Here is a 17,221-nt window from a genome sequence, read left to right as displayed (position 1 = left end):
GGGGAGGTGCAGTTGTTTAGTGCGAACCGAGCGTAGGTGTTCTGCAAAGCGGTCGCCAAGACTCCGCTTGGTTTCCCCGATGTAGAGGAGGCCACAACGGGAACAGCGGATGCTGTATACCTCATTAGCAGATGTGCATCCAAGCGGAGGCTTGGGGACCGCTTTGCAGAACACCTACGCTCAGTTCGCACAAAACAACTGCACCTGCCAGTCGCGAACCACTTCAGCTCCCCCTCCCATTCCTCAGACGACATGTCCATCCTGGGCCTCCTGCAGTGCCACAACGATGCTACCCGATGGTTGCAGGAACAGCAACTCCTATTCCGCTTGGGAACCCTGCAGTCCAATGGTATAAATGCGGACTTCACAAGCTTCAAAATCTCCCCTCCCTCTACCGCATCCCAAAACCAGTCCAGCTCGTCCCCGCCTCCCTAACCTGTCCTTCCTCCCACCTCAAGCCGCACCCCCATCTCCTACCTACTAACCTCATCCCGCCCCCTTGACCTGTCCGTCCTCCCTGGACTGATCTATCTCCTCCCTACCTCCCCACCTACACTCACCTTTACTGGCTCCATCCCCGCCTCTTTGACCTGCCTGTCTCCTCTCCACCTATCTTCTCCTCTGTCTGTCTTCTATCCGCCTCCCCCTCTCTCCCTATTTATTTTCAGAACCCCCTTCCCCTCCCCCATTTCTGAAGAAGGGTCTAGGCCCGAAACGTCAGCCTTCCTGCTCCTCTGATGCTGCTTGGCCTCTACACCTTGTTATCTCAGATTCTCCAGCATCTGCAGTTCCTACTATCTCTGAAACCTTGGCTTTTAAACCTTGGCATTTTTGGCAGTTCCCGCCAGTATTGATGTGGATAATGTCGTGCCCATTTCTCTACCCTTTTGTCTCCTTAGTCTTCGGTTCATCCAGATACTGGAGATGTGTTACCAACAATTTTCCGTGCTTCAGGTGAATTTTGTTCAACATTTGTGGTCTTCCTTTCTTGTATTTCTTTGTTTCGGGATCGTAAGTGATTTCTTGTGATGTGCTCACAGGAAATCTCAAACCCAGTTATGATGTATGCTGCTTACCATTTTAAAAGTTAAAAGTTCCAGTTACTGTAAATCACACCCATAAGGCCAGTTGCAGCCTAACTACTTGAAATTCTGCTTTAGATTGGTAACTCCATATAAATCTCTGCCTGCTAAGTTCAAAAGAAGCCAGTACAAAATGACTGCGTTGGTATGCAAATTCGCATGTGATATGTGTGATTATGTATAAATATTTTGAGATGTATTAGTGGGGGGAAAAGAACTGTATATTTCTGGGAGATGTCAATGGGCTGATCAGTTGGGTAGAAATGGAATTCAAGCCAGAGAAGTGTGGGGTGAAGCAAACAAGGTAAGGCAGGCACAATAAGTGGTTGAATGATAGAAGGTATAAACGAGTAGAGACACTTTGGAGTACCTGTCCACAAGCCTTTGAAGGTAGCAAGACAAGTAGATAGAATGGTTGAGAATGGAAATTAGATATGTAACTTTTTTTAGCAGATTTAGAGGACAATAAGACATGGGTGCAGAAGTAGGCCATTCAGTCCACTGAGTCTCTGCTGTGCCATTCAATGAGATCATGGCTGATCTTATAATCATTGAACACTTCCTTTTCCTTGGAATCCTTGATTCCCTTTAATGATTGATAATCTGTCTGTCTCAACCTTGAATATATTTAATGACCCAGTGTCCATAACCCTCTGCTGTAAAGAATTCTGCAGATTCGCTACTTCTGAGAGATAGAATTTCTCCGAGTATAGGAACATGCAGGTAATATGAACACTGCATAGAATGCAAGAAATCGAAACAGGAGTGAACCATATGCCCCATCAAACCTTCTCTGCCATTCAATACAATCGTGGCTGATCTTGGGCTTCAACTTCACTTTCTACTCGCTCCCCTGAGAAACCAAAAATCAGTCTATCCAAACCCTAAATATATTCACTGATTGAGACTCCACAACACACACTCTGGGGCAGAGAATTTGAAATATCTGCAATACTTTTGACTCCAGAAATTTCTTCTCATCTCAGTCTAAAATAATCTGCTCTTATCATATTGAGACTGCTTTTGTGTTTTAGATTCTCCAACCAGCAGAAGCAATCCCCCACAATTGATTCTATCAAGCTGCATCAGAAACTTGTCCATTTTGATGAGGTGGCCTCTTATTCTTTTCAACCCCAAACATTAAAGACCCAAACTGCTCAGCTTTTCATTATAGGACAACCCTATCATCCCAAGGACACAGCGTTTTGTTTTCTGCTTGGGGACCCTGCAGCTTTCAGGACTCAATATCAAGTTTAATCATTTTAGAGCCTGAACACCACCTTCCATGTCCTTTACCCACCCCCACACCCCAGTCTTGTCATCACATGGGCTGCTTTCATCACAGCTAACCCATTGTACCCACTAATGTCCCCTATTAGCAGCTTTTCTTCCTCTGCGGCTCGCCATTATTCATTCCTTCGTCTGCCTTGCTGTTCTCTTGCTTGCTTTCGCGCTCTCTGGATCCCAGTTCCACCTATCCTTTAGCCTTTTACTGTCCCAGCCTGTGTCTTCAACACACATCCCACCTCTTCCTGGCTACAATCAGTTCTGAAGAATGATCACCGGACCTGAAACATTGATTCTGTTTTTTCTCCGCAACTGCCAGGCTGCTGAGTTTCTCCAGCGGTTTCTGTTTTTGTACTAATTTACTGAACCTTTGCTGTACTGTCTCCAGTGCATTTCTCTCCTCTTAAATATCAAAACTGAAACCATACACAGCAATCCAGATGATAATTTCGACAAAGCCCTATAGATTTGTAGTAAGATTTCTTTATTCTTGTAATAAAGGCCAAAATGCCATTTGTCTTTCTAATTGCATGCTGAACTTGGTATCTAACTTGTTGTGTACCTTGCATGAGCACATTTAAGTGTCTCTGAATGTGACACCTGGAAGTTTCACATTTTTTTAAAAAAGAAATATTTTCTATTCTCATAACCAAAGTGAGTAACTTCACACTTTTCCACATTATACTTCACCTGTCTTTTGTTCCCTATTTATTTAGCCTGTCCATATTTCTCTGCAGTCTTGTTGTGTCCTTTCCATCTAGTTTAGCATCATCAGCAAACTTGGCTAAAATTATGTTGAGTGATATATCTACATAATTGGTGTGGATTGTGAATAGCTGATGCCCCAGCACTGTCCCTAATGGCACTTCAGTGTACGCTGCTTGCCAATTTGAAAATGTCCCCATTATACTCACTATCTGTTAACAAATCCTCTAACCGTGCTATTTGTTAACAAATTATGGGTACCTTATGTATCAGCCAGACTGCAGTTAGAGTATCGCATACAGTTCTGGTCACCACGATACAGGAAGGATATAATGGCTTTGGAAGATACAGAGAATGGCAAATTTTAGCTATGAAGAAGTAGTGGGTAGGTAGGAGTTGTTTTCTTTGAAACAGAGAAGTCAGTGGGGAGATTTCATTGAAGTGTAAAAGAAAATTAGGGGCCTAGTTCGAGGAAGGACCTGTTTCCATTAGCAGAGAAGTTGATAAATTCGGGTTAGTTTGATAGAAAGATAAGAGATATGTAAAGTAATTTAGTTTCATTCAGAAGGAAATGGGATTTAGAACCCACTGTCCAAAAGAACAATAGAGGCACTTCGTAGATACTGTAGATGTGCGTTTCAGATGCCAAAACTAGACTATCAACAGACAGATTGTCTGCGGAATTAGGTTGTAGTGGCACAGATAAGGTAGTCTAATGGCCTCGTCTGCGCCATAAATGTTTCTTTGTTTCTAATCAACCGTTTTTTTTTTACTCTTTCCAGCATTTACACCTCTTGCTGTCCCATTGGTAAGAACTAAAACTCAAAACGTGAATATTTAGTTGACTGGTTCAATTTCAAAATAGTTTAAAATTTAGGTTAGATTAATTGAATCATAGGGAGAGATGATATTTATGAGTACAAGACCCAAGTTCTCAAATTCTTTGCTGCTTGGCAGCAAACAAAGCCTTTTTATGTTGTAGTACCTTCTAAAGTTCGAAGTTTTTAACATATAAACAACTTGAATGGAAAAAGAACTTGAAGTTGACAGATGATTGTTCATGAAATGTTTTCTTGACTATGGATATCAACTTAATCCACCATATGCGTAATAACCTTTAATAAAACGTACCTATTATATGATTTAATTACAGTAATTTGCTTTTAATCAGGTTGTGGCTATGCTTCTGCCTCACAGAGGGATGAAGCCAGCTTTATTTTGGCAGGTAAAGACTGGACCTAATTTGTTTCCCACTGTTCTGATATATGAATGAGCATGAATAGTGTGATATTTCTGTGAGAAGCTAGCAATTGGGACAACTGTGTGTGTTAATCTTGTGTGTGCGTGTCATAGGTGAAAGTAACCTGACATTATATGTCAAACACATAAATTCATCAGTCATTTTAATTATAAAGTTTTAAAAGTGAATGTAAGAAGAATTACAATAAAAGGCAAAATGAAAGGCAAAACTTTGAGTGACCTTTGGATCAACCATCTTTACATCAAACACTGCACAATTTGACACATCAGAGAAGAAACAAATTGTACACCAGGAGAACCCTATTTATTCAAGACAACTTAGTTCTAAAGAACCAGTGATTTGAGAAATGAAAGGCTTGCATTTATAATCATAGAATCCCTACAGTGCAGAAGCAGGCCATTCAGCCCATCAAGTCCACACCAACCCTCCACTGATAATCCACCCAACCTGCACGCTATGGACAATTTAGCTTGGCTAATCCACCTAACCTACACGTACTTGAACTGTGGGAGGAAACCCACGTAGAAATGAGGAGAAGGTGACAGTCTGTGTGGAGTTTGCACAAAGACTGGAATCGAACCCAGGTCCCTGGTGCTATGAGGCAGCAGTGCTAACCACTGAGCCACCGTGCTGTTGCTAGAGTTTTCTCTGCCACAAGACAACTCAAGATGCTTTGCAGCTAATAAAGTTTGTTTGAAGTATTGTCACTATTGTAATGTAGGAAACATGGCAGCTAATTTTTGCCCATCAAACTCCATCTTATAGCAGCGTGATAACTAAATAATCTTAATTTGTGACAATTATTGAAGGATAATTCCCTAATTCTTCTTTGAATTAATAGCAAGGAATCTTTTATCTCCAACTTGAGTGGGTAAATAAGTACTGCTGTGAAGAAGGGTCACTGGACTTGAAATGTTAACTCTGTTTCTCAACTCCACAGATGCCGCCAGACTTGCCGAGTTTCTCCAGCAATTACTTTTTATCTTTGTTTCAGATCTCTAGCATCTACAGTTCTTTGTTTTATTAACCTATTTACTGATGTTGCCCTCCCACCTGTTCCTTTTGTTTCATTCTTTTTTTGAATGCTGTTCATCTGTAGCTTTATTTTCCAAGGCACTTCACACAAGAAACGTGTTTGATCTCTCCTCAGGTGCTCCCTGACTTGAGTATTTCCACCATTTTCAATCTCTCGCTCTAGTTATGAACTCTTAATTTTGAAGACATCGATTTTAACCAATTAACAGAAACACTAAACTAAAAGTGAAGTACTTCACGTTTACAACACTTTTCCACTGGGCTGCTGGTTCTAAAACAATTGTAACACCTGTCTGTAATAGAATTTCAGTTGTTTAATGTTCACTCAAGCTTGCTGTTAGAAAATATATTAATATTATTTTTCTTTATTTGTTTATAGTTCCTCTTTCAGTCATACAGTGCAGGTTATAACCTGGCAAACAGAAATAAAACTACCTCTAAAGTAAGTATGTCAATCTTTTCAATTTGAGTTAAATATATCTTTTATGAATGTGTACAAGGGCTCCAGAAAATGTTGGCTACGAATGTCTTACATCTCAAAAATCACACCAGTTCACTAATCTTAATCATAGTCAAGCCGAATCATTTTTAAGCAGAATGACTGAAGTTCCACACTAATAGAGTTGTCTCTTAACTGCTCACTTAAGTAAGCTGGCAAGTCACACATTGCATCTAGAAAAGAGACCAAAACCACACAAACCACTTGGCTGAGACCAAGGCAGCGAAATTGTGTATGATCAAGGTTCATTGTGCTCAGTCAACATTGCCAGTGACTGACTGATTCCTGACTAATATCTGGGTGTGAGCACCAGACTTGCAAGAGGTGTTCCACAGATAAACAATCCAAAGATATTTAGGAAGGGAAGTTGCAAGAAAATGGAGGAAGTAAACTGAAATTGCTCAAATTAAATTTCATATCAAAGAGCCCAAAGTACTTGGGTCACATACCTTAATGATCCTGAACAAAATCTTGGAATCCACGCTAATTACACAGCAACCTACTTTGTGTCACTGTTTTGGACTCAGGATGATGGTCTCTTCAGATCTCCCATAACTTGAACTCGTCGTTTCTAAGAAGGTAGAACTACACATTTGATTTAAAAAAAAAAAATTCAACTACTTCAGAAAAATTTACATTATGTCAATTATTGTATCTGCATACTGTGTTTGAACCAAAATAATGTTTTTTTAAAAATGCTGTTTCTTTTTAGGATGTAAAGATTCCTCTACAACAAGGTTTCCTTTTGGTTGGAGCTGCGACCTATACTACATGTTTGGGAGTATGTAGTCATAATAGTATGTGTTTTATGAAAAGTTATCCATTGTGATTCAACAATGGTGCCATGCAACACTCGTGTCTGTTTAGAGATCACCACATAAATCATAGAATCCTTACAGTGTGCAAGCAGGCCATTTGGCCCATCAAGTCCACACTGACCCTCTGAAAAGCATCCCACCCACACCCACCCTATCCCTGTAACCCTGTATTTCCCATGGACATCCCAGGCCACTATCAGCAATTTAGCATGGCTGATCCACCTAACCTGGACATCTTTGGACTATGGGAGGAAACCGGAGCACCCAGACGAAACCCACCAAGACACAGGGAGAATGTGCAAACTCCACACAGATAGTCGCCTGAGGCTAGAATCAAACCTGGGTCCCTTGCGCGATGAGGCAGCAGTGCTGACCAGTGAGCAACCATAACTCCCCAAGATGTACCTTGGACTTCACAGAAATAATCTAGTTTTCATTTTTTAAACAGTAAAGTGGTGATTTTTATCTCTTTTTTCTTGACTTAGAAAAACTAGATTATTTTTAAGCACCAACAAGAACTTATTCTAAAATACAAACTGTGTGCATATTGACAGTTTTTCTGTCTTTTATACTTGACAAAATGCTGGTAGCACAGTCTGAACTCCTATTGAATGCTTCTCTAATATCTACCTCCTACCACTGCTTTTATTTTGTTAACTTCATATCAACTTCAATGCCATACAAATTATTATCAATTGATACAAAGTACTTGTAAAAATATTGAAAATATTTACATATAATGAAGGCATTTGAGCAGGTGGAATAGATGTACCCACTCTCTTTCCTTTGTAGCTTTAGTCTTTGAAAGTTGCATCCCCTGTCACTAATAGCTGTGGAACCTTTCCCTTCTTTCTTTTGCACAGTCTCTTCTGACGATACTCATTTGCTCTGTGATTTGGTTCCATTAGAGCTACTGGTTCTTCAGTACTTGACCAAGTTGAGCCCCACTACTGAATGTCAGCCCACAGTTTGGCAACAGAACATGTCACTGTCCATTTCTGTGCTCACTTGAAATCAACGTTCACTCGCAGCATGAATTACCTAATGGAAAATAAGATTTCAGAAGTTATTGTAGCTATCTAGCCATTTAAGACACTGTTGAGGATAAATATGTTCTCTTGGAGGTGGTGAGTCTATGGATCTCTTCCCCAGAGAGCAGTGAAAGTATAATTGTTGAAAACTTTAAGGCTAAGATAGTTAGATTCTTGATCAACAAGACAATAGAGCTTTATTGGGAGTAAACAGGAAAGTAGAGGTCAGATAATCCGCGACCTTATCAAAAGCTGAACAACAAGCAATGAATGGCCTACTCCTGTTCCTAATTTATATATTCATTTATACCCAAGCTCCAACTTAAGTCCTAAGCATGTTGTATATTGTACATCAAACATTTGGAGTTATTTATACTGGCGTTTTACTAATTTTTAAAAAACCTTTTTGAAATTAGGTTTTCCCTCAGTTTGTGATGAATCGCTACACATCTAACAGTCCTACACTACATACTGTGTTCAGAAAGATTCTGCCAGTTCCTGTACTTGGTAAGTAGGCAATTAACTGGAGCACCAGAGAGGGCACCAGGATTATCAGAATGGCACGTTGGTGTAATAAGAGATTATAGTGAAAGTACTTTGGTGAAAAGTACCTCACACTACACCTAAACCATGACTACCTGATAATGATACTAAGGAATAGAGTAGGGAGGCTTTGCACCTGTCTTATCTTAATAAAAATACTAATTTAGTTTTTATATAGAAATGGCATAATTTCCATAACCACACAAAGGCACATCAATTGTATGATATGAGAATTCGTTCTCCGAACTTCACGTTTCAGTTAAGTTTTTTGTTTCTTGTCTACAGTAATCTTCAATCTCACTGTTTATTATGAAATATTGCACCACAAACAAAGCTGGGGAGCTTATCCTACAGGTCCAGGGAGCAATTGGAGTTCAAATCACCTGTTTGCATTTTCACAAGTTTTTGGCTTCTGTCTAGAGAGAGTCAGCAAAGTAATTGACGAAGTAGCTACATTTCCCCACTGTCTTACTCCAGGGATTGTGAGGAGATGCATAAAGTAGGGGAAAGCTTAATTTTCCTGTTCCTCTACTTTTTAATCACTACTAGAAAGCATGAGGAAAAAGTCAAAATTGTATTTCCTTTAGTTTTTCAGCCTTGATCAACCATAAATTATTACTGCCTCTTGTACTTTAAGATATATATTCAAGAAAGATTCATAGAAGGAGATAAGATATTGTTTAATGTTTTTGATTTTGATAGTTGTTTAAGACCTGCTTTGATTTCACTCCTGTCTTTCGTCATAGCGATTGCATGTGCTCTGAATGTGGCAATAGTTAGAGGCATTGAATTTGACAAAGGAGTTGAAGTTGTGGATGAGAGTGGAAATGTGGTAGGAGTTTCACAATTAGCTGGAACTAAGGTAAGGTGTCTTACTGCATACTGACCATGTTTCTGAACTAACAGATAAAAGTTCATAAGCTCGGACCTTGTCTCACAATTCTGTAAATTTAAAGCTAACACCAGAAAAAAAAACCCTAAATATTGTTAATGGAACCTGTACAGTCTGACCTACACATGGTTTTACACCACACTGTGTGGTTGACTACTGATAAGAACATAGGAACAGGCATGGTAGACTGTTTAGCAAGGTTAGATCACATGGAATACACAGGGAGCTAGCCAATTGGATACAAAACTGGCTTGAAGGTAGGAAACAGAGGGTTGTTTTTTGGGACTGGAGGCCTGTGACATTCGTGGGCAGTCCTGAAGAATGGGAGTTTGTGTCCCTGAGGAGTACATGTCCTACTCTCCTCTCTTGGGTAATTAAGGTCACTGCTTCACCCAAAGCATATCATCACTGTGGTGCAGCCAGGTTGGAGATGGGTGAGGTGCTGCCAATTTATCAACTAGCTTGAGATGGAAGCAAGGAATCAGATTCTCAGTAACAGTGCTGTGTAACACCAATGTAAACTTCTACTTGCAATTTAATTTCTAAGATTGAATTCCACATATATTTTATAATCTGAGGAAATGCTGTATTTAATTGATTAATCTTAATTATTTTACTCATTATTGACTTCTCACCACTCTGGTGTAGAGTGATCTCGTCATTTTGCTATGTATTGGATGTGAGAGTTAAGTGAATTTGTGGCTTAAAACTGCAAATTGCATCTTTGACCACAAAATTAGCGGCAGTCTTTACAAAGTTGATTTGCTCCTATCTAGGCAATAAAAGAGACCGCGTTTTCTCGAGCAGTATTAGTCGGAACTACAGTAGCTGTACCCAACCTACTTGTCAGTTATTTACAAAGGTAGGAAATAGAAAGTGTCTTGCATTGCCTTTCAGATTGAATCCAAGTTCTGCCTCCATGTTCTTCTCTAAACACTATTCCAGTTTTTAGAAATTGATAAAAACTCTCTGCATTAACTTAAACAGTGTTTTATTTAATTTTCCATATCTTTCCCCAGCTTCACTCCATTTTAGCTTTCTAACAGCATGGACATGGAAGTAAAAAGAAAGACTTGCATTCTCATAACGTTTTTCTTGAGCACAAGTTATCCCAAGGCGCTTCAGAACCAATGAATCATAGAGTACAGAAGAGGCCCTTTGACCCTTGGAGTCTGCACTGACAAAAGCTACTGTAAACCTACATTAGTCCCACTTTTCAGCACTTAGTCCATAGCCTTGAATCTTATGCATTTTAAGTGCTCACCCAAGTACCTTTCTAAAGGTTGTGAAGTTTCTAACCTTAACTACTAGATTTCTATCGCCCTCTAGCTGGGGAGAAAAAATCCACAAATCCCCACTAAACCAGTAGTTTAACTGTTCAGCTAAGGGAAACTAAGCTAATTCCTATCAAGCCTGTTTCTGCCCCTCATAATCTTTATACAGCCCAATCAGATCTCCTGTCAGCTTTCTCTGCTTGGAAGAACACAACCTGGGTTTATCCAGCCTATCTTCGTAGCTAAACTGCTCCAATCCCAGGCAACACTGTGGTGAATCCCTTCTGGACACCCTCCAGTGCAGTCACGTCTTTCCTGTAGTGTGACTTGCACACAGTACTCCAGCTGTGGCCTAACCAGAGTTTTGTACAGCTCCAACTTAACCTCCCTGCTCCTATAATCTATACCACGACTAATACTTGCAAGTATCCTGTATGCCTCCTTAACTGCCCTATTAACCTATGGCCTGGTGGTTTCGTCACTAAATTTATGAATCCAGAAAACCCCAGACAATGTTTTAGGGAATCTGAGTTCAAAGCCTGCCATGGCAAATGGTTTAATTTGAGTTCAATAAAAATCTGGAATTAAGAGTCTAGTGAAGATCATGAAACCATTGTTGATTGTTGGGAAAACCCATCTGGTTCACTAATGTTCTTTAGGGAAGGAAACTGTTGTCCTTTTCTGATCTGGCCTACATGTGACTCCAGACCCACAGCAATGTAGTTGATTCTTTTAACTGCCCTCTGGGCAAATTGGGATGAACAATAAACGTTGAGCTAGCCAGCAACACCCACATCCCGTGAATCAATAAAAACCTGTCCTGCCACTTTCAGGGAGTGGTGGATAAGCACCCCAAGATCTCTCTGTTCCTCCTTAGCTTCCTAGAGTCTGACCATTGAATGAGTACTCTGTTTTCTTAATATTTCTTCCAAAATGCATCACCTCACACTTATCAGGGTTAAATTTCATCTGCACTGACCTGTCCGTCTGACCAATCCATTATATCCTCCTGTAGCCTAAGACCTTCATCCTCGCTGTCAACCACCCAGCCCATCTTAGTGTCACACAAACTTGCTTGGCACCCCCTGACGTTTTCTGCTATATCGTTTATCTATATCACGAATAATAAGGGAGCAAGCACTGACCCCAGTGATATGCTACTAGACACTGGCCTCCAGTTACACAAACAGCTTCCTACCACCACTGTTTGTCTCTTACCACCAAGACAATTTTGGATTCAACTTGTCAAATTACCCTGGATCCCCATGTGCTTTTTACCTGCTTTACCAGTCTCCCTTGCGGGAAATTGTCAAAAGCTTTTCTGAAATCAATGTAAATTATATCAACTGTTCTACCTTCATGTACACACCCAGTCACCACCTCTCAAAATTCAATCAAATTTGTTAGGCGTGACCTCTCTCTGACAAAGCCATGCTGACTATCCCTTATCAAACCTTGCCCCTGAAAGTGGAGATTAATTCTCTCCTTCAAAATTTTCTCCCGAGTTTCCCTACCGCTGATGTTAAACTCACTGCTCTGTAATTGCCTGATTTCTCTCTACCACCTATCTTGAAAAATGGAACCACATTAGCTATTCTCTGGTACTTTGGTGCCTTTTCCGTGACCAGAGAGGAATTAAACATTTGGATCAGAGCCCCTGTAATTTTCTGTCTTACTTTCCACAGCGCATAGGGATTTGTCCACTTTAAGCCCCCCGAAACTTCTAATACCTCCTTAATTCCTGTATCAAACTGCTCAGGAATCTCACAATTTCTCTTCCCAGATTCAGTACCGATATCCCCCTCATCCATAGTGAAGATAGATGTGAAGTAGTTGTTTAATACCCTACCTGTATCCTCAGGCTCCATGCACAGATTGCCCACTTGGACCCTAATGAGTTCAACTCTTTCCCTGGTTATCCCATTGCCCTTGATATGCTTTTAGGATATGTTGGTATTCTCCCTAATTAAGTACTTTTTAGAAAACACTTGCAGCCATTTGTGCATGGCAAGATCCCTAAAACTGCAAGGTGATACTGACCAGATATTCTAGGGCTTTTTTTGTGACGTTGAGGGACAGATATTGATCAAGAGGTTGGATAATTCCCCTGCTTTCTTTGAAATAGGAACATAGGAACAAGACTGCACCATTCAGTCCCTCGAGCCTGTTCCATCATTCAATGAGATAATTCCATATACCTGTCTTTGAACCATATCTCTTTGCTTATAGTTATAATACCATGGGATTTTTTTTATGCATCCAAACAGGGCTTCAATTTAATATCACATCTGAAAGGCCCTAGCTTCAAAAGCATGGCACTCTGCTGAAATATCAGCTTCGATGTTTGCTGTCATGCTCTGGAGTGGGATCTGAGCCTAGAACATTCTGACTTGTGGGCAAGATTTTCACCAACTGGTGCACAAGAGAGTCTTAACTTAAGAGGAGGTGGGAGATTGGGGCCCATGTAGCTGTTTGGATCAAAGTGCATACAAATGCCCATGTTGTAATTTGTTACTTTTTCAACTACATTTTTATTGTTGTTAAGTGCTCAATGATATTTTTTCTCCTCTAGGACAAATTTCATAAGAAGATTTCCACTTGCTCTGGCTCCTTTTAGACATACAATGACAGCCATTGTATTCGGACTAATGGTACCCATTTCTTTTAGCCTGTATCCTCAGACAGGGAAGGTATGTAATGAGTTCTAAGATATGTATTGTATTCTACTCCCAATTTTGTTCTGTATTTTGCTAGAAGTGCCAGCTGTCTCGCTAGTCTTTGCAATTAGTGGTTTCATTTAATGTTCGTGATGGCTTTCAAACTGGATTCCCATGATATGATGTCTGTGGGCTTATCAGATTCTTTCCCATTTCTCAATAGGGTTGAGTTTTACTGGATTTGTTGAATCAGTACTGTTGTTTCTTGCTGTATCTTAAACAAAATGGAAAAAAGAGGAAATTGCATTATCTAGTACATCTTATGATCAGCATCCTAAAGGTCTTTACAGCCATTAAGTATGTTTTGAAATATAGTGTAATGTGGGAAATGCAGCAGCCAATTTGTGCACAGCAAGCTCCCACAAACAGCAATGGCTAGATGATCTGTCCTTTAAAGTTGTTGATTGAGATTCAGTATTGTCCAGCATATCGGAGATATCTTTCAGCTCTGAGATAATGCAGTGGGATCTTTCACATCCAGCTGACATAGCAGATTGGGCCTTGATTTAATGTTTTCTCCAAAAGTCAGCACATCTGATAGTGCAACACTCCAACAATACTGCACTGGAGTGTCAGCCAAGACTTCTGCGCCCAAGTCTTTGAAGTAGGATTTCAACCTATGGCCGTCTGATTCAAGCAAGAGTGCGACTGAGTGAATCAGAATTATACTATAAGATAGCATGCATTTGCCTTTCATAGCTGATGCTTGATTTATCTAGTTTGGACTTGTTGCTCCTTGGATTTTGTTGATATTAACAAAGACTTCCTGAAAGATTTTCAGTTTTCAATGTTTTTATTTGTTTCTCTCCCCTACCCACCATGAGAGTGTTAATATTTGCAGAGAGCAACTTATACAGAAAAATTTGGAAAGCACTGCTTCAAACCCATCATTTCAAACTCATGAAGATTAAAAAGCACAGTTTCAAACTGCACAGCTTGATATTCAACGTATTAGCTTTTAAGTGCAGGAAATTACCTGAAATAATATTTAGTTATAGTAATTCTGAGAAAGAATCATTGCAAAACATGTAATAGTTCATATTGAGAAATGTCTTTGAGTCTCAGCAGCATAAGATAATAGGGACAGAGCAAAAATACCTAAAGACTGAGGCAGTCAAATGAGAGAGTGCTTTTTCTCACTCGGTTGAAAGTGTGATGACTGGGTTAGAAGAAGAATAATTCATATTATTTTACTTAATTCCAAATGATTATTCTGAGAGCAGCATTTTGTTTTGAGGCTGTGATTGTGTGGATTTGAGGTGGTGGGGGAGACTTGATATACTGTGGATCAGGGCAGTTGAGTTTGAAGAGCAAGGTTTGCAATTTTAAAAGTGAAAATTTATATAAATGATTTGGATGTGAATATAAGCGGTATGGTTAGTAAGTTTGCAGATGACACCAAAATGATTGGTGTAGTGGACAGTGAAGAAAATTATCTCCAAATTGCAACAGGACCTTGATCAGATGTGCCAATGGGCCGATGAATGGCAGACGGAGTTTAATTTAGATAGATGTGAGGTGTTGCATTTTGGTAAGGCAAACCAGGGCAGGACTTGTACACTTGATGGTAGGGCCCTGGGGAGTGTCACTGAACCAAAAGACTTGGGGTGCAGGTTCATAGTTGCTTGAAAGTGGATTCGCAAATAGACAGGGTGGTGAAGATGATGATTGGCACACTTGTCTTCATTGGTCAGAACATCGAGTATAGGAGTTGAGATGTAATTTTGTGGGTGTACAGGACATTGCAGAGGCAACTTTTGGAATACTGCATACAGTTCTGGTCGCATTTCTGTAGTAAGGATGTTGTTAAACTTGAGAGGGTGCAGAAAAGATTTACAAGGACGTTGCCAGGACTAGAGGGTTTGAGCTATAGGGACAGGCTGAATAGTCTGGGGCTTTTTTTCCCTGGAGCATCAGAGACTGAGGGGTGACGTTATAGAAGTTTATAAAATCATGAGGGGTATGCAGAGGATGAATAGGCAAGATCTTTTTTCTGGAGTTTGGGAGTCCAAAACTAGAGGGCTTAGGTTTAAGGTGAGAGGGGAAAAGATTTAAAAGGAAACTGAGGGGTAATTTTTTTCACGCAGAGGGTGGTGCGTTTATGGAACGAGCCTAGACGAAGTGGCTGGTACAATTACAAGATTTAAAAGGCATTTGGATAAGTACATGAATAGGAAAGGTTTGGAGGGATATGAGCCAAATACAGGCAGGTGAGACTAGTTTAGTTTTGGAACATGATTGGCGTGGACTAGTTGGATTGAAGGGTCTGTTTCCAAGCTCTGTGACTCTCTGGCTTGTCTAGTAACTCAGTATGTAGCAAAATAAACTCTATCACATTGGTGTTGAGGCTTCCAGATCAGAAAGGTCGTGAATTTGCAATTTTGGGTGAATTTGTCAATGGCAAGCAGTTCAGTGGTTGAAAATTTAAACCGATTTCAGTATAACAGAAGATCTGTAAAATGTCGAATTTTGTACTTCTCTGGTAAAGCATGGATTTGTGGATGTCACGTGATTGATTTTCCCCACTACAATTGCCATACCAGTAACTCACATCATGCTTTTGTGTATAACCGTGAGAGTGCTGGCAGGGAGCAATCTCCAAGTCAGGTTGATGTTGGAGGGGGAGATGGACACTACAAGTGTGAAAGTTAGCTAATTTGAAACTTCTCTCTGCATACAAAATAGCAGCTATTTTTAAAATCTAAACTACTTGTTAATTTTGTTTCAGATAAAACGGAGTAATCTTGAACCTTTGATCCAATCGGCCACAACAGAAGACAGCCTTTATTATAACAGAGGGTTGTGAAAGAAAGTTCACAAAACAAGGTTGCATTGTGCCTGGCGTCAAATTGTTCGCATAGACACATTTCATTACGCATGGACAATAATTCAAAACCAGGTAGCTCAGGACCTGAAAGCAGCCAAAATTTTATTTGATGCATAAGTATTTGTAATAATGTAAAACATTGTAACAACTAATGTTTGACTAAATAATATTAGTTATTTTAACATCAGTTTTTAAAAAAAGTTCCACTGTCCCTGCTTTTTGACAAGTTGTGATCAAATACCTTTATCTATGATGGATTTCCAAGATTTTTCCATCCTGTCTTTAAGGCAGTGACTTGTGCTGCAATACAGTTCCATGTTTGCAGTCCCTTACTTCCTTTGGAAATGTGACATTTTAATACAGGAGCCTTGTCATTTTTGGGATACCATGGAATATCACACTGTCTGCCCATGATCACCTCACTCATTGGCAGAAGATGCTGGATGGTAATGAAGAACAACACCCAATGCATGATTTGCCTGCCATTGTGTGGCCTGAAAATATACAAGTATATATAGAAAGTATGCAAAGTATATAAAAATAGAAAATATACTATTTTGCCCTCATTTCTGTCCTGATGACACCACAAACAAAAGGTGAGAACTTACCAGCCTGTTTGGGTAGCTGAGTCCCACACTGCTAAGTATACGTAATCATGAAGTTGTTGAGGAATTTGCATGTGTATCCTTTCTGGTGCAGAGACCTTAAGGTTTGAAATTCATTGAGGCCATGTATGTCTAAGCATTCAATATGGCAGGTGATACATGGAAAAATAGGTATGCAGGGACTCGGACTGAAACACCTGCTGGATCATTTGCATCTGCAAATCATGGACCAAACATCTTTTTGAAGTTCCCTTCCAATAATTCCCAGTTATCCCCTATCAGTTTTCTCCTTTCATAACCTGAGACCGACCTTGGTGCCACAGCTGGGAAGCCAACTGCTGCACCATCAAGTCGAAACCCATTAAGTTGTTTCTGCACAGCTGGTTGGTATCCACAGATAGTTGTCAATTTGCTAATGAGAGCTGGTGCCCAACCCTAGATGGGCCTCAAATCAGATTTCTACATCTCTGTCTCTGACGGCTGAACTCTGATTGCCAAAACATGATATTTATTGATTTTTAAGTTGTATCTGTTGTAATTAAGTAAAAAGAAAGAGTAATCATGGCACACCTGGGTAATAAAGACGCTTCCTTTTATCTAAACCAACAATTGTTTCATTATTTATTGAAAACCCCTGTTTTTTTC

General features: G+C 39.9%; 2 protein-coding genes across 2 annotated transcripts in view; one reads left to right on the top strand and one right to left on the bottom strand.

Moving 5' to 3' along the window:
* sfxn4 (sideroflexin 4) overlaps positions 1–17,178 on the top strand; it is a 27,516-nt gene extending 10,338 nt beyond the window's left edge. Inside the window, exons 5-14 of the mRNA XM_020520762.2 lie at positions 900–954; positions 3,857–3,882; positions 4,246–4,299; positions 5,750–5,812; positions 6,582–6,650; positions 8,135–8,225; positions 9,008–9,123; positions 9,930–10,015; positions 13,000–13,117; positions 15,873–17,178. Coding sequence (XP_020376351.1) covers positions 900–954; positions 3,857–3,882; positions 4,246–4,299; positions 5,750–5,812; positions 6,582–6,650; positions 8,135–8,225; positions 9,008–9,123; positions 9,930–10,015; positions 13,000–13,117; positions 15,873–15,950 — 756 coding nt within the window. The 3' untranslated portion in view covers positions 15,951–17,178. The remainder of the gene's footprint in view (positions 1–899; positions 955–3,856; positions 3,883–4,245; positions 4,300–5,749; positions 5,813–6,581; positions 6,651–8,134; positions 8,226–9,007; positions 9,124–9,929; positions 10,016–12,999; positions 13,118–15,872) is intronic.
* The window catches only part of dennd10 (DENN domain containing 10), a 34,253-nt gene continuing 24,743 nt past the window's right edge, over positions 7,712–17,221 (bottom strand). The window contains exon 8 of the mRNA XM_048608767.1: positions 7,712–7,728. The gene's annotated coding sequence lies outside the window, so the exon portion shown is untranslated. The remainder of the gene's footprint in view (positions 7,729–17,221) is intronic.

The sequence above is a fragment of the Rhincodon typus genome, chromosome 20 (genome assembly GCF_021869965.1).
Source record: "Rhincodon typus isolate 14 chromosome 20, sRhiTyp1.1, whole genome shotgun sequence".
NCBI lineage: Eukaryota > Metazoa > Chordata > Chondrichthyes > Orectolobiformes > Rhincodontidae > Rhincodon > Rhincodon typus.
Note: the sequence above shows the minus strand (reverse complement) of the source record. Positions and strands in the feature narration are given on the sequence as shown.